The sequence below is a fragment of the Ranitomeya variabilis genome, chromosome 6 (assembly GCF_051348905.1).
Source record: "Ranitomeya variabilis isolate aRanVar5 chromosome 6, aRanVar5.hap1, whole genome shotgun sequence".
NCBI lineage: Eukaryota > Metazoa > Chordata > Amphibia > Anura > Dendrobatidae > Ranitomeya > Ranitomeya variabilis.
The window spans coordinates 224198978-224217515 of NC_135237.1; the positions used below are offsets into that span (position 1 = coordinate 224198978).

At 45.7% G+C, this 18538-nt stretch overlaps 2 protein-coding genes across 2 annotated transcripts in view; one reads left to right on the plus strand and one right to left on the minus strand.

Annotated features, from left to right (window-relative positions):
• Window positions 1-18538, minus strand: part of TRIO (trio Rho guanine nucleotide exchange factor) — a 3555343-nt gene that overhangs the window by 106008 nt on the left and 3430797 nt on the right.
• LOC143782241 (uncharacterized) lies at window positions 8060-15408 on the plus strand. Its single transcript, XM_077269475.1, has 3 exons — window positions 8060-8366; window positions 8448-8604; window positions 8726-15408. The coding sequence occupies exons 1-3, from the start codon at window positions 8252-8254 to the stop codon at window positions 9657-9659; spliced, it is 1206 nt and encodes a 401-aa protein (XP_077125590.1). The 5' UTR covers window positions 8060-8251; the 3' UTR covers window positions 9660-15408.

Here is an 18538-nt window from a genome sequence, read left to right on the forward strand (position 1 = left end):
GGACGTTGTGTACGCTGATACCTCATATGTGGGGGTAAACCACTGTTTGGGCGCACGGCAGGGCTCGGAAGGGAAGGAGCGCCATTTGACTTTTTCAATGAAAAATTGGCTCCAATCTTTAGCAGACACCATGTCGCGTTTGGAGAGCCCCCGTGTGCCTAAACATTGGAGCTCCCCCACAAGTGACCACATTTTGGAAACTAGACCCCCCAAGGAACTTATCTAGAAGCATAGTGAGCACTTTAAACCCCCAGGTGCTTCACAAATTGATCTGTAAAAATGAAAAAGTACTTTTTTTCACAAAAAAAATATTTTAGCCTCAATTTTTTCATTTTCACATGGGCAACAGGATAAAATGGATCCTAAAATTTGTTGGGCAATTTCTCCTGAGTACGCCGATACCTCATATGTGGGGGTAAACCACTGTTTGGGTGCACGGCAAGGCTCGGAAGGGGAGGCGTGCCATTTGACTTTTTGAATGGAAAATTAGCTCCAATCGTTAGCGGACACCATGTCGCGTTTGGAGAGCCCCTGTGTGCCTAAACATTGGAGATCCCCTACAAGTGACCCCATTTTGGAAACTAGACCCCCCAAGGAACTTATCTAGATGCATAGTGAGCACTTATAACCCCCAGGTGCTTCACAGAAGTTTATAACGCAGAGCCGTGAAAATAAAAAATAATTTTTCTTTCCTCAAAAATGATTTTTAGCCCAGAATTTTTTATTTTCCCAAGGGCAATAGGAGAAATTGGACCACAAATGTTGTTGTCCAGTTTGTCCTGAGTACGATGATACTCCATATGTGGGGGTAAACCACTGTTTGGGCGCACGGCAGGGCTCGGAAGGGAAGGCACGCCATTTGGCTTTTTGAATGGAAAATTAGCTCCAATCATTAGCGGACACCATGTCGCGTTTGGAGAGCCCCTGTGTGCCTAAACATTAGAGCTCCCGCACAAGTGACCCCATTTTGGAAACTAGACCTCCCAAGGAACTAATCTAGATGTGTGGTGAGCACTTTGAACCCCCAGGTGCTTCACAGAAGTTTATAACGCAGAGCCATGAAAATAAAAAATAATTTTTCTTTTCTCAAAAATGATTTTTTAGCCCACAATTTTTTATTTTCCCAAGGGTAACAGGAGAAATTGGACCCCAAAAGTTGTTGTCCAGTTTCTCCTGAGTACGCTGATACCCCATATGTGGGGGTAAACCACTGTTTGGGCACATGCCGGGGCTCGGAAGGGAAGTAGTGACGTTTTGGAATGCAGACTTTGATGGAATGGTCTGCGGGCATCATGTTACGTTTGCAGAGCCCCTGATATGCCTAAACAGTAGAAACCCCCCACAAGTGACCCCATTTTGGAAATTAGACCCCCCAAGGAACTTATCTAGATGTGTGGTGAGCACGTTCAACCCCCAAGTGCTTCACAGAAGTTTACAACGCAGAGCCGTGAAAATAAAAAATAATTTTTCTTTCCTCAAAAAAGATGTTTTAGCAAGTAAATTTTTATTTTCACAAGGGTAACAGGAGAAATTGGGCCCCAATATTTGTTGCCCAGTTTGTTGTGAGTGTGCTGGTACCCCATATGTGGGGGTAAACCACTGTTTGGGCACACGTCAGGGCTCGATGGGGAAGTAGTGACATTTGAAATGCAGACTTTGATGGAATGGTCTGCGGGCATCACGTTGCATTTGCAGAGCCCCTGATGTGCCTAAACAGTAGAAACACCCCACAAGTGACCCAATTTCGAAACTAGACCCCCAAGGAACTTATCTAGATGTGTGGTGAGCACTTTCAACCCCCAAGTGCTTCACAGAAGTTTATAACGCAGAGCCATGAAAATAAAAAATAATTGTTCTTTCCTCAAAAATTATGTTTTAGCAAGTAATTTTTTATTTTTGCAAGGGTAACAGGAGAAATTGGACCCCAACAGTTGTTGCCCAGTTTGTCCTGAGTACGCTGGTACCCCAAATGTGGGGGTAAACCACTGTTTGGGCGCACGTCGGGGCTTGGAAGGGAGGGAGCACCATTTGACTTTTTGAACGCAAGATTGGCTGGAATCAATGGTGGCGCCATGTTGCGTTTGGAGACCCCTGATGTGCCTAAACAGTGGAAACCCCTCAATTCTAACTTCAACACTAACCCCAACACACCCCTAATCCTAATCCCAACTGTAGCCATAACCCTAATCACAACCCTAACCCCAACACACCCCTAACCACAACCCTAACCGCAACACACCCGTAACCCTAATTCCAACCCTAATCCCAACCCTAACCCTAATCCCAACCCTAACCACAACTGTAACCCCAACGCACCCCTAACCCTATCCGTAACCCTAACCACAAGCCTAATCTTAACCCTATTTCCAACCCTAGCCCTAATTCCAACCCTAACTCTAATTCCAACCCTAACCCTAAGGCTATGTGCCCACGTTGCGGATTCGTGTGAGATTTGTCCGCACGATTTTTGAAAAATCTGCAGGTAAAAGGCACTGCGTTTCACCTGCGGATTTCCAGCAGATTTCCAGTGTTTTTTTGTGCGGATTTCACCTGCGGATTCCTATTGAGGAACAGGTGTAAAACGCTGCGGAATCCGCACAAAGAATTGACATGCTAAATACAACGCAGCGTTTCTGCACGGAATTTTCCGCACCATGGGCACAGCGGATTTGGTTTTCCATAGGTGTACATGGTACTGTAAACCTGATGGAAAACTGCTACGTGGCCAATCCGCTGCAGATCCGCGGCCAATCCGCTGCGGATCCGCGGCCAATCCGCTGCGGATCTGCGGCCAATCCGCTGCGGATCCGCGGCCAATCCGCTGCGGATCCGCAGCCAAATCCGCACTGAGTGCACATGCCATAACCCTAACCCTACCCCTAACCCTAACCCTACCCGTAACCCTAACCCTACCCCTAACCCTACCCCTAGTTCTAACCCTAGTTCTAACCCTAACCCTAGTGGAAAAAGAAAAAAAATATATTTTCTTTATTTTATTATTGTCTACATAGGTAGCTATGGGGGTGATAAAGGGGGGGGTTTATTTATTATTTTTTTTATTTTGATCGCTGTGATAGAACCTACCACAGCGATCAAAATGTACTTTGTAATGAATCTGCCGGCCGGCAGATTCGGCGGGCGCACTGAGCATGCGCCCGCCATTTTGGAAGATGGCGGCGCCCATGGAGGAGGCGGACGGGCAGCGGGAGCCTCGGTAAGTATAAGGGGGGGAGATCGGGGCACAGGGGGGCGTCGGAGCACGGGGGGGTGACATAGGAGCAGGGGGGAGCGGACAGGAGGACGGGGGAGCGGAGCACAGGACGGAGGGGACTACGGGACAGATCGGTGGCTTGGGGGGGCGATCGGTGGGGTGGGGGGGGGTCACTTCAGTATTTCCAGCCATGGCCGATGATATTGCAGCATCGGCCATGGCTGGATTGTAATATTTCACCAGTTTTTTAGGTGAAATATTACAAATCGCTCTGATTGGCAGTTTCACTTTCAACAGCCAATCAGAGCGATCGTAGCCACGGGGGGGGGTGAAGCCACCCCCCCTGGGCTGAAGTACCACTCGCCCTGTCTCTGCAGATCGGGTGAAATCGGAGTTAACCCTTTCACCCGCTCTGCAGCGACGCGATCATTCCATGACGCCACATAGGCGTCATGGGTCGGATTGGCACGGGTTTTCATGACGCCTACGTGGCGTCGTGGGTCGGGAAGGGGTTAAAGGAAACCTGTCACCCCCCTCAGGCGTTTGTAACTAAAACAGCCACCTTGGGCAGCACAAATGCTGCATTCTGACAAGGTGGCTCTTTTAGCTATGATGCCTGCACACGCTGAAATAATCACTTATAAAATGTGCCCCCTCTTACCCTGAAATCGCCAGGGAGGCGGGTCTTTCCTTTCTAATCAGACGACGCACAGCCATCACTCCGGGCATGTGCGCGCCGGGCGCCGCCTCCTCTTGCTTCATTATCGTCCCGGTCGCCTGCGCTGTAAGTACAAAGGGCAGCGCAACTGCGCACGCCCGGAAAAAAAAACTTAATGTGCAGGCATCGGGGATGATAATGCAGCAAGAGGAGGCGGCGCCCGGCGTGCAGAGGCCTGGAGTGATGGCTGTACTCCGTCTGATTATAAAGGAAAGACCCGCCTCCCTGGCGATTTCAGGGTAAGAGGGGGCACATTTTATAAGTGATTATTTCAGTGTGTGCAGGCATCATAACTAAAAGAGCCACCTTGTCAGAATGCAGCATTTGTGCTGCACAAGGTGGCTCTTTTAGTTACAAACGCCTGAGGGGGGTGACAGGTTCCCTTTAAGTATTTGTCTGGAGACTCTTTTGGTTATGAGCACCATGCACTTTACTCTGTATTTACCTATATGCAATATTGAACTGTGCCTCAAGCGGATGATATTAAATTCTTTATCTTGGATGTAATACATGTGGTATATTTATACCCAGGATACTGTCATCATATATGTTCCGTCCAATGTATGTTTTTTTCCATCCTGTTTTTTCAGTTTGCTCTAATCTCCTTAAAATATTAAAAAAATTGTATTTTCAATAAATACATTATTGATTCTTTACACTTTTGTTGCTAGTTTACAGATTTTGTAATGTTCCATAAAAGTTGATGGCCCCATAAGATGCTCCACAGCACATTATGCCCCATATGCTGCTGCTGCGATTAAAAAAAAAGACATGGGGCATGGCCAACAGCCGAAGGAGCAAGACGTGCTTTCCCTGAGCTCCCCAGGCTGCAGAGATAATCTGCTCGTTTTTTACCCTACGTGGACCCATCCACGCAAAAAAGAGGCACCATCACCTTGCCCCTACACCCTAGAGGCAATATCGGGTCACAAGGACGTGAAAACCGGTCCAATTCTACAGCACCTGCTCGAGGACTACAACCAGGCCTGAAGCCTGCGGGACACTGACACGACCACCACCCGCCGCGAGGCCCTTACTGTATCCCCGCCCTCAAGAAGAAGCCCAGCCTGTACCACACCAGAGCGCTCGTTCTTGCCGCATCTGGGATGGTGAGCCCGGTCATTGAAGTCCTGGCGCCGCAGGAGGAGCAGAGACCACCACGCGGTCACACTTGGGCGCCCCGGAGCTGCTTCCTGCCCAGCCCTCCCTCACCCCACCCGAGCGACGGAACGGACCCAGGCCCTGGCTCCTTAGCCGCGCTGTGGGACACTGCCTGCATTTACCCGCGCGCCGGCCACCTCGGCGCTGCAGTAGTGTCACGCCGCCTGCCCATCCGGTTCGCCTCCTGGGACCCTGATTCTGCGGCGTTCTCTGCCGCCGCCGTGAGGAGTGAAGATCGAGGAGACTGGGGAGAGCGCCACAGACACATTGTCACCGGTAAGGATCTTCCCGCCCTGGACGCAGGCCTCTTCAGTCTGATATCCAGTGGGGTGCCGACCTGCCGTGGGGCCCCCTTGCTGCCTTTGTAGCAGACTTTGTGACCTCGCAGAGAACTGAGGGGAGTAGGTATAAAGTGGGCAACCTGCTCATCTAAGCTACCTGGGAGGGGGCCTTGATTGGGGTGCTGGGTACCGCTGTTCTCCCTGGCTGGGCGCTGTCAGTTTATCTGAGACCTGAGTTGGAGCGGTAGACCAGGTTCTGCGGAATCTATCCTGCCTTGAGTTGGCCACTTACCAGCATACCAGCTTTTCAACCCTACAGTTGAAATTCACCGCAGACTATTCTCCGCTATATTTTCAGTCTAATTAGGCCCAGCCTATAATATACCCCAAGACTATTGGAATGCCTTATCTTGCCCCTCTCACATCTGCTAGGGGACGCCGCGCAATATGCCCCCCCTTTGACCTAATTTCTCTAATACGGGATAAGCAACACGGAGATCCTTTTCTATTCAAATCGCCCTCATGCCTAAAGCGCGCAGAGCTAACTCAAAACAATCTAGCAACAGGTTTTCTGCATTAATGGATCTGGACGCTGACATGTCTTCTGGTCCATTCTCCCAGTCAGAGTCCTCTAAGGCCTCTTTCACACTTCAGTCTTTCGGCGTCAGTCAAAAACCGCCATTTTCGTAAAATGGCGGATCCGTTTTTTTTTTTGGGCGGATCCGCTATTTTTCCATTGACTTGCATTAGAGACGGATTGTGGCGGATGGTCGTCCGTTCCATCCGCCTTGCGACGGATCCGTCGATATTTGGCGGACGTTGTCTAGACATTGACGGACTTTGTAACGTTTTTTGTCGCCGGCAAAAAGGCGGAACGCGGCGGATCCGTCGCGTCCGCCTTTTTTTTGAATGGGTGCCTATGGGCGACGGATCCGTCGCGATCCGTTTTTTGGCGGATCCGTCGCCTCAATCCGCTTTTTTTGATTGAGCATGCTCCAAAAAGTTGCAACTTTGCCCAGACAACCCAAAAACTATATAAAGAGGACAGGTCATTCCCAAATGTACCAGCCAGCAAGAGAGACCCTTCCATGCCCGAGAGACCCAGCCAGCAAGACCTCTGCCAGCAAGACTTTGCCAGCCAGGCACTGCCATCCAGCCAGAGAGGCCCTGCAAGCCAGAGACACTCTGCCAGCAAGACTTTGCCAGCCAGGCACTGCCATCCAGCCAGAGAGGCCCTGCAAGCCAGACCCTGCCTGAGACAGCCATGTGAGTACTGCCATCCAGCATGCATGCATGCGTGCGTGCGTGCTTGTGTGCGTGCGTGTTTGTGTGCGTGCTTGTGTGCGTGCATGCTTGTGTGCGTGCGTGCTTGTGTGCGTGCTTGCGTGCGTGCGTGCATGCTTGTGTGCGTGCATGCTTGTGTGCGTGCGTGCGTGCTTGCTTGTGTGCGTGCTTGCATGCTTGTGTGCGTGCGTGCTTGTGTGCGTGCTTGTGTGCGTGCATGCTTGTGTGCGTGCTTGTGTGCGTGCGCCTGCCTGCCCTGTTTATATGTTTTTCATACTATTTAAGCTGTTATTTTTTATAGCTGTGGTGTAAAATGAGTTTTGTGTGTGTGTATAAATGATGTGTGATGTGTTCTGCATTTTTGTTGTTATCCCAAATGTTATAGTATTTCAAATAAAGAGCAGTGTAGCTCCTACTGTACCATTAAAAAAAAAAATTTTTTTTTTAAAAATAGTAATAAAAATTACACAAAACTGTCAGTAGTCTCATTTCAAGATAAATGTAATATTGGGTAAACATGCAGTAAAGGTTATATATATAAATGTGTAATGCAAATCTTGTGTATAGAATATGTTATCCGGTTTTAGAAAATACAAACTGTAGGGTAATCATAATTACCAATTTTTGGAATTGGTATTTTAAGTTCGAATGAGGAACATTTTTGATAAGGTTTGATAGGTGGCTTTTACCAACATGCGCATTGCGCATATCAATTTCAGTTTTGGTGTTGCTTTAAAGGGTTCTTGGGGGGTTTTTTTGGTGGGGAAACAGGGCTAGAGGGTTTGGCAGCTTGTGCATCAAGCATATCTACCATATAAAGTATGACGGTTAGAAAAAAAATTTCATTTTGTGTGGGATGAAATGTAAAAGTTTTTAAAAAAGATGTAACTGTTAAATCCTACAGCTGCATCTATCCTTGTGTATAGTAGCTTAGAACTGTCTGTATACTTACAGATACTTGGGACCAAGAGGTACGCAAAGACCATAATGTCTTCTTCTGAGAGCCCCCCAGCACATCAGCAGCAAACTGAGGTATTGTATTTTTTTTTTTTTGTTCTGTAAAATTTTTTGGTGATACAACTATGGTCATTGTTTTTTAACCCTTTATGTGTTCTGTATTCACAGGAATATGAAGCAGAGGGGCTTACAGAAGGAGACGGACAGGGTGGAGAAAGACAAGGAGCGGGAGCGCATAGTGTAAGTTTTGAACAGACCGATCCTCACATACAATGCACTACACCCAACACAAACATTCATGACAGCACACACAATACATATGCCTCAATCTAAGAACATTATTAATTTTTTTTTTTTTAATTTTTTTTATTAGTCCTCACAATCCGGGGCTCGACATAGAGTTCCTCAAAGCACCTCCCATAGTCGTCGGAATGATAATCGCGGCGGTCGCCGAAGAGTAAGTTCCTTTTTGTTTTGTTGTGTAGTAAAATGTAAAATTCATGTGTTGTAATCTTTCCCTTTTTATTGTTATATTTTTCGTAGGCTTCACAGCGTGCTCCCGAACAAGATGATGAAGAGGAGGGCATCGATGTGAACACCCTCATCGAAGCAGTACAAAGTAGGGAGCCGCTGTGGAACATGTCGGACCGCCGCCATGCTGACCAGTTAATCACCCGACGGCTATGGGAGGAAGTGTGCAGTGCTGTTATGGATAACTGGGAGGAACTCGATGCTGGGGCCCAGGATCTAGCGCGTAAGTATTCACACTTCATAACCTTATTTTAGCATGATTTAATGTGGTGTATAGTAACCAATTTTTGCTATCTCTTTCCAGGTAACAGGATTATCGTGCGGTGGCGGTCAATCAGGGATCGCTTCAAGAGGGAGTTTAATAAGGAGATGCAGGCCCCGAGTGGATCTAGAGGACGCAGGAGCAGATACAAACATGCCAGAGCCCTGTCGTTCCTACGGTCGACGCTGCTGAGCAGAAGGTAAATATTCAACACCACATATTTTCAGTCAAACTGAAAAAATGTGTAACCTTCAATTTTTTTGCAGTAAGGGCAATTGTAATATAAAGATACTAATATTTTTTTTCTTCTTCTTTAACAGCACTTTCTGCAGCACTCGGGAGCCTGCATCAGAGTTGCAGCCCTCTGGAGCGATCCCTCGAGAGTCCGCCACCGGGGACCACGTCGACCCCTCTGTTTCTGCACCTACCCTTTTGTTTGATCCCTCAGCCTCATCCACCAGCGCTGGAGCAGCAGGGCGGACTTCGTCACTTGAAGCTGCAGGTGATGAGTTAGAGTTCCCTTTACCCCACCCCTCTGCCACTGCCGCAACTTCTAGACCAACTTTGTGGTCAGGACGGCAGCGCCAGAGAGGTCAGGAAAGGAGCTATGCGCCTGACTTTTTGCATCTGAATGCATCCTTTCACAGTGCCATCAAGCTTTTGAGTGAGCAAACGTCTGCTGGGTACAATATGCTTAACAAAAGCATACTTGAACTCAGCAGTCGTCTTGATAGGATGCAATCAGATGCAAACCAGTCACCAAGGCACTGTTTTTTTCAGGCGGTCCTCAGGCACATGGAAAATCTAACTCCTGACCTGCAGATGCATGTGATGCAAGGCTGCCACACTGCTCTAGCGCAGGCGATATCCCATGCCCCTCCACCTACCCTTCATGTGTCAACACCTTTCCCCTCTCAATCCACCGTCTATCCTCCCATCCGTCCTCCTCCTGTACGTCCTCCTCCCGTCCATTCTACTCCTTCGTCATTTGTTCCTTCCCCCCTTAGTCTTTCCCAGTTTTTAACGTCCCCCTTCCATTCTTCCCCTTTAACTTCTCCGTTATCAATCCCAGCAACACCTTCATACCTCACACACACCACATCTGCACCTCAAGTCTCTACACAACCTCATGTTTTCACCACCCATTCCACTTCTGTTCCTCCCCGTGATGTCCTGTCCCCCACTCTCGACGTGGTCCGCCCGCCTGTCAGCCCCTCCGCTACTATCTCCACCCAAAACTATGAGAATCTGTAAAAGTCAATAAATAAACAGTTGTTTGGTTTAAAAAATTTTTTATTGTCTTTCTTTTTTTTTTTCTTTTAATTTTTTAAGTCACCAAGGTTATGGCAATAGTAACATTAACAGTGTTTAAAGGGTACCGTTGCAAAACATACAATGCTGCATTAAAGTAAAAAGATTTTGTATGCAAACAAAAATTGGTATTTTTACAAGTATAAAAATAAATAAATTTTTTACACCATTTCATACTGCCAGTCAACTGATCCTGCAGGAGACATGAAGTAGTCTGCAAAACTGTCCCGCATTCTGCAGACTGCAACTGGACTGCGAAAAGTGGGGTTTTGGTAATCCCGTAAGGTGCTTTCTGAAACATTATCCTCCAGGGAAACTTGTTCTTTTGATAGAACAAAATTATGCAGGACAACGCACGCTTTGACCACATCATCGACAGTTTCAGTCTGCAGTTTAATGGCAGTTAGTAGCACTCTCCATTTGGCAGTTAGGATGCCAAAGGCACATTCCACTACTCTGCGTGCTCTGGTTAAACGGTAATTGAAAATTTTCTTCCTCTGGGTCAGTCCACTACTTCCAAAGGGTTTAAGCAAATGTGGGGAAAGCTGGAAGGCATCATCTCCAACACAAACAAATGGTAACGGTGGACCGGTGGTTCCAGGGAGAGGTCTAGGGGGCGGAAAATCAAATGTCTCTCCATATAAACGGCGCCCCATTGGTGAATTTTTAAAGATTTGTGAATCATTTGCACGTCCATACGCACCTATATCCACAGCGATGAACTTGCATTGTGCGTCAGCTATGGCCATCAACACAATAGAGAAATACTTCCTATAGTTATAAAACTGTGACCCAGAGCCTGAAGGTTTGACGATCCTTATGTGCTTTCCATCAACTGCTCCAACACAATTTGGAAACTGGCAAATCTGATGAAAAATTTGGGCGATCTCCAGCCACCTCTCCTGTGATGGCTCTGGGATGTATTCCACTTGTAGGCACTCCCACAATGCCCGGCAGGTATCTCTGATGATCCCCGAGATGGTGGATATCCCAAGTCGAAATTGAAAATGGAGGGATGAGAAGGACTCTCCAGTTGCAAGGAATCTGTTAACAAAAAGAAAAGACAATACTTTATAAAAAAAATACAAAAAAAACCAACACAGTTATAAGTCTGATGAATGAGAATCATTTAATAAAAAAATGACTTACCGAATAGTCACCATGAGACGCTCTGCTGGTGATATTGAGAATCGCATCTGGGTGTCTCGTCTCCGTATACAGTCTTCCACATAGCCCAATAAAAATGCAAAATTTTCAGCTCTCATCCTCACATAATTGAAGAACTTTTGAGGGTTTTCCCTTAGTTCCATGTAAAGCGTGGAATAAACACCACGGGTCATACGTTGTGCTGTGATGGGATGGATCCACAGCCTTCTCTTACGCCGCTGCCGTAGGATTCGCAGTCTTCGTTCCTCCCTCTCTCGAACGCTGACTGCCAACTGATTTGCCTCAAAAGTAAAATCTGCATAGATCTTTGCAATGTTCGCCAGGACTCCTTCCATTTCTGCCACTTTCTCTACAACCTTTCAAAGATGTGGTGTAAATACACGCTATATATAGTTTTCCAGAAGTTTCCAGTAGCCAATCACATTGAAATCCTCCCCTTTTAAAAAACGGATCCGTCAAAAAACAGTTGCAACGGATGTAAAAACGTTCGCAACGGTTCTAACGGATCCGTTTTTTTAACGGATTAGGGCAGCTGATCCGTTAAAAAAACGGATCCGTTAGAACCGTTTTTGCATGAAATTTGACGGATCCGTCGATCCGCCACGATGTCGGACCCAACTGACGCCACACAACTGAAGTGTGAAAGAAGCCTAACACGTCTATACCTGATGGTGCAGAGTCTGAAATGATTCCAGCTTCTACAACAAAAACCTCTAGCACCCCAACCTCAGACCAATTGGCTTTACTATTACAGTTTCAATCTATCTTACATTCCGAATTACTTAAGATGTCAGATAAATTGACCAAAGACTTAACTAAAGAGATCAGAGAGCTCGGTTCCCATACCTCTGACCTTGAGGATAAAATGGACTCCACCCTTGCAAACCTTGCTACTCACGAAAAAGATATCGAGATGCTACATGACGAGATCCACACCCTTAGAAATAGACTGGAAGATTTTGAAAATCAAGCTCGTAGGAGCAACATTAGAATTAGGGGCATACCCGAAACAATCACCGATCTCCAGTCCACCGCAACGGCTCTGTTTCAATAACTTTTACCAGGGATCTCCATCGAGCGCCTGGAAATGGAACGTATCCATAGAGCCCTGAGTAAACGTAAACCGGAAGGACCACCAAGGGACATCATCCTTAAATTGTATTTTTATAAAACTAAGGAACAACTCTTACAAGCGGCAAGAAAGTCGGTGCCGTTAGTATTCCAGGGCCACCCATATGAGCTGCTCCCAGATTTGGCCCCTACTACCATCGCCAAAAGACGAGCTATGAAACCATACCTGGAGGTTCTACGCTCCAACAACATCAAATATCGCTGGGGTTTCCCATTTAAATTGATATTCTCTCATCTTGACATGGTCCATACGGTTCTTTCCCCTGAAGGAGCGTGCCGTTGTCTGACTAAACTACAACTCATGGATCCCCCTTCATCCCCCCCATCTTCCTCTTCGAGGCCTCGGCCTGGGAACCACCGTTCCAGCCCACATGATCCACCGGCTCCTCCATGATGAGTTGCCTAAACACTAGCTCTACTTCGAGCCTATGATACTCTATAGGCTACTTTATAAGTCATTCCTATAGTCTCAGTTGTAACATGTTAGCCTACACTTTACAATGTCCCTTGGGACAAAATGGTTATATATGTTTTCTCAGTTTGTTATTACAGATGTTCCTGGAGTGTGTAGCTCCACCATTCATCCTACAGAAGCTGTTGCACCTTTCGCTTCTACCGAAGTTCTGGACTGAGAGTGCCTTTCGACTTGATCTTCACGTCAGACAAGTGACTATGTTTATTTCATGAATCTACACAGTGTTTTTTCTTTTTTCCTCTTTTCTATCGTTTACTAGGTTTTAGAGATATGTCGTACACTCAAATGTGCAGCCAGGTTCCAAATAGTATACTAGGCCATATATTGGCTTTAACAAGTTATGTTGTTAGATATATTTGTTACTTTTTGAGATATGTTCTGCGCCCTCTATCCCCAACCACCCTAGTGATACGAAAAGCTTATCCCTAAATTTGTTGAGTTGGATCTCCAGTTTAATTTAACCCACCTACTCGTTTATAATCCCGTATTTCATTATACTTACATACACTTCATTGCGCTACCCCTAACAGACCCTTATGATCCCACAGTGTCCTTACGCACTGCTGCTTCGCACATTGTGCTTAGCCAACAACATACTTACCCCTTCCCCCCAACAGGTTTTTCTTATCCTATCCGAACTATAGATATTGTTCTGCCCACCCCACCTCCCATCCCCACTACTTGCCCGAGTACACGCTACCTATTTGGTCCATTTTATAATAATTTCTCTACTTCTACCAATAAATCACAACTAACAAGTTACATAAGCAAGTTTAACAACTTTCCAACATGCCACTAACGATCCTATCACAATGTGAGGGGCCTTAATTCCCCCCCACAAATGCACTAAGGCCTTCCATTATTATAGATCCAAACAGGCAGACGTGGTATGCCTCCAAGAGACGCACTTCTCAATTAGCTCCTGCCCTAGATTCATGTCCACTTTTTACCCACTTTTCTACTTGGCGAACGCCCCAAACAAAACCAAAGGAGTCGCTGTCTACTTTAAAAAATCTGTCCCCTTTGTTTTTAAGTCTTCAGTAGCTGATAAAGAAGGTCGCTATATATTGGTGACAGGTTCAATATCAGATGAATTGGTGACTATTGTCTCTTACTACGCCCCTAATACCCACCAAGCTGCTTTCTTTTCCCAACTATTGGAATTAGTTGTAGAACATGCCCAAGGTACCACAATACTATGTGGAGACTCCAACTGTATACTCAAAGCTAGCCTTGATAAGTCATTAAGTCCCCACTCCTCTACTCCCCCACCATCATACCCTTTTGCGGACACATCCGCCCTTAATAAACTTCTCTCCCAATACCATTGGGTAGACTTATGGAGAGAGGTCCACCCCTCCAATAGAGATTATACGTATTTCTCCTCATGCCATTTAGTCTACACTAGAATCAACCATATATTTGTTCATCCTTCCTTTATTCCAAATGTTTCAAATATATCCATTCATTCTACCCCTTGGTCAGACCACTCCCCAAACCTACTCACATGCTCGACACTCCACCCACGGCCCCGTTCATTCAACTGGGCTCTGAATGACTCACTGCTCTCTTATCCCGATATTACTCAAAAGCTGAAAAATCATATTGATGATTATTTTTCCTTGAATCAACAATCAGCTTCTTCACCAATCTCCCTTTGGGAAGCACATAAAGCAGTGCTTAGAGGTTTCTGCATTCAAGAGGCCTCTCATAAGAAAAAAGACAGAAACGCAAGGATAGCTGAACTAGAGAGCAGGGTGTCAGCCTTAGTGTCTCGAGACGTACCGAGATCTTCTCCATGCGCGTACAGAACTAGACCATCGTCTCTGAGAACGCAGATCAGGCCATACGATGGTCACAGCAACGCTTCTATGCTCTCAACATCAAAAATAACTCTAACTTAGCTTGCCGTTTAAAATGCCTACCTTAACCTAGGCCCCCCATATGTTTACGCACACCTGCTGGTATTACAACCAATCCACAGCAAATTACCCATATTTTTCAACAAAAACTTAGGCAGCTGTAAAAGGCCGCAACTACCTCAAACTCAGAAACGATAGAGAATTTTTTAGATTCTATTCCTCTTCCGGCCCTCAGCTCCAATATGATCGCACTCCTTAACCAAGCCGTAACTTCAAGCGAAATTGAATTAGCCATTCAACACCTGAAAACTAATAAAAAGCCCGGTCCCAACGGATTTACGGCCCTCTATTATAAAAAATACACTCCCATACTGATCCCTCATCTCACTAATTACTTCAACTCTATGAGAGACGGCAACAAACCAGGTGCAGCCTCATTAATTGCCGCAATATCTATGATACCTAAACCCAACTCAGACCACTTACTCTGGTCTAATTACAGACCAATATCTCTTATTAATGTAGACCTTAAAATATTAGCTAAAATCCTATCTCAAAGGTTGAACTCTGGCCTAGGTACTTTAATCCATAAAGATCAAGTGGGTTTTGTCTCACGGAGACAAGCCTCGGACAATATACGGAGGGTCTCTCACTTGCTGCACCTCTGCAAACACCGCAACACACCAAGTATGTTACTGTCATTAGACATCAAAAAAGCCTTCGACTATTTCATGGCCCTATTTGTTTGCGGTCTTGCGGAGATGGAAATTTCCTGACCACTTTCTCTCTTGGATTTACGCTCTCTATAGCTATCCATCCGCCTACGTACGATACAACGGCTTCTCCTCTACACTTTTTCCTATCAGTAGAGGGACCCGGCAAGGTTGCCCTCTTTCACCCCTACTATTTCTTTTGGCGTTTGCATCATTAGCTATTCATATGCGCCTTAATTCTAATACACAGTACAGGGAGTGGAAGTGGTGTCAGTCTCTCACAAACTTTTTTTGTTTGCAGACGACATGCTACTTCTTCTATCATCCCCGCAGACATCCTTGCCGGCCCTTCTACAAATCTTAGAAAACTTTGAATCCATATCCGGTCTACAGATAAACACTGCTAAATCCTATGCCATGAACATATCTCCCCCACAGTCTATTGTAACACAACTTCAGTACAACTTTCCGTTGAAATTGGTTACTAATCAATTAGATTATTTAGGGGTTAAACTGACAGCTAACTTAGACTCCATTTTGCGTGGCTAATTATCCTCCTATGCTCCGGAAACTTTGTCTTTTGCTCCAATCATGGGAGAAATTGCATCTCTCTTGAGTACGTGCACCAAAAATGACTATCCTCCCCAAATTACTTTACTTATTTCGTGTTTTGCCTATCCCTATCCCTTCACATTTCCTTAAAATGGCTCAAAGATTAATAGACACTTTCGTTTGGAGGGGAGGTCTTCCTAGGGTTAACAAAGCTACTGTACACCGTCACCATCTAAAAGGACGCTTGGGAGTCCCCAACCTCTTGAAATATTACCGCGCAGCCCAATTAGGCCAACTGACTCTATACCATGCCTACACTGAACCCCCATTATGGCTATCTTTTGAAGCTTTTGAAATGCAGCCTAGTACCCTAGACACAGTATTATGGATTCTTCCAACCCAACGCAAACATATCTCGAACCCCATTATAAAACACTCTCTTATAACCTGGGATGCGTTAAAATACTCTTCACAACTAATTTCACCCTTTTTGCCTCTCGCTCCCATTTGGGGCAATATCCTATTTCCCCCAGGCATGGGATCTATTAGAAATTTTCATAGGTGGGTTGAAGCAGGTATAACCAGGGTTCATCAACTTTTCAATGTCGATGGGATTATCCCAGTTCCAGTCCTAAAAGAAAAATATAATTTCCCTCCCGGAGAAATATTTCGCTACCTACAACTAAAGAAATTTGTTAACTCCTTACTAAAAAATTCTACCCCTCTCTATTCCATTACCCCTTTTGAACAAAAATGTCGTCAAAGCCCACATGCCTCAGGAACTATATCTCTCCTCTACTCTTATATTAATGCCCCTTCCCATAGGCATTGTTTAAAATATACCTCTCGCTGGGAGTCTGATATCGGGTCTACCCTGACTGACTTGGAGTGGTCCCAAATCTGGTCCTCCTCCCTGGAGGAATATTAAATACACTCATGTTAGAAACCAACTATAAAGTGCTGACCCGCTGGTACCTGACCCCAGCTAGAGTGGCTAAGGCAGTGGCTAACTATTCCCCAAACTGCTTCAGAGGATGCAACTCAACAGGAGACTGTCAGGACTCTGAACATTTTTTACCTTTTGTGCATTACTGCCCTTTTCCAACATGGCGTCTTTGGTCTCATGTGCACTTGTCTTCCTGCTATAAAACTCCACCCCAGCCTTCAGTCTGTGCTAGATTATTCTCCTTTGCATCCAGCTCCTGATTACTCCTTGGCCTTGCACCTGCTCCTGTGAACCTGTGTTGGAGATCCTGCCACTCTGCTCTGAGTTCCTGCTGCATACACCAGTGTTCAATAATCCTCCTTCATCTGCTGCTCGTGTTTACTTCATCTGCATTTGCTGGACATGTAAGCTGCTGCTGCTTTGCTATAACCTGAGACTATTAACCAGGCCTCCCTGGTTGAGCTAAGATATGATTTGAACTGCCTAATAGCATATCTATCTGTGTCTGGACTAAGTCAAGGATCTATTCATGTCAAGTTTCCTCAAGAATAACTGTGCTTCATAGACTTTCTGTTTGTTTGCATCTACCTCTGAAGTTTCCTATTGACTGCTAAGCTGCGTTTATTATTTGCACCAAGTGTTGTGGACTTGAGTTTCTCTCTGCACCTGTTTGAATCACCGTGTGATAATATAAACTTTACCACTTATAAAACTGTGTCCTGTTGTCTTGTTCCATGCAAAGAGTCTCCTGAATTATCCCCTATAATTATTACAGGATAATCTAGCCATAAAAAAAAGGAGACTGCTGGAACAATGACGGCAGAGAGCAGATTAGAGCAGATGTTTTCCATAATTAGACCACTGCAGAAAGATGTGGAAGGTCTGCAAAAGAAGTTTGGAAGCTTTGAACACAATCAACAAGTGTTTGGACAAACTTTGCAGGACTTAAGCAATCGCATGGCAGCCCAGGAAAACAAACTTGCTGGCATAGAGTCCCAGTATGGACGGGCTTTTCAGGACATAAGCACGCAACTAGCTGCACAAGTGACTTTACCCTCTGGGCAATCGCCACCAGCTAGCCCACCTAAGTTGCCCCCATTCAGATGTAATGGTGATCGCGACAAATTTCGTGGCTTTGTGAATCAATGTATGCTATATTTTGATGTGCATGCTGACCATTTTCCCACTGATAGATCCAAAGTATTGTGTGTAATAATGCTACTGACCTCACGAGCGCTCGCCTGGGCGAATCCGATGATTGAGTCTCGTGACCCACGGTTAAATGACTTGGATGATTTCTTGGCCGCTATGGCATTAATGTTTGATGACCCTAATCGCCGGGCAACCGCTGAATCTGCTTTGTTGTTTTGTGAATCTGCTTTGTTGAACGTTTAGCCTGGGGTAAAGACCCCAGGCTAAACGTTCTGTTATTGAGTATGCCACTGAATTCAGGAGATTGGCGGTAGATACCAATTGGGACAGTTATGCACAATTGCCTATTTTTAAAAGGGGTCTGTCTAGTATTATAAAAGATGAACTAGCTCGCTCAGAGTCACCACAAGAACTAGAGACATTTATACAGCATTGTGTGCGCATAGACATTCGCCTTACTGAGCGTAGGCAGGAGAAACTTGCTGCATATAACCGTATTTGTAACTTTTCCCTTCCTTCCAAAGAGCCTGCAGGTAAAACATCTCAGGAAGTGGAGGAGGTGCCCATGCAAATTGATTCCGTTCAGAGACGCAAGATCAATGAGCGCCGGGAGCATCGCCTTTGTGAAAGTCTATGTTTCTACTGCGGCCAGTCTGACCACTTCTTGATCAATTGTCCTAAGTGTCCTAGACGGCCTAACAAGGTGCTAGCAGCAATAGGGGAGTATGACAACTGTTATGATGAATCTGACATCTCTGAATGTAGCCTGCCTTTAAACGCTGTATTCCATTCACTTTCTATGACTTCACCCCCCAAGGAGCTGA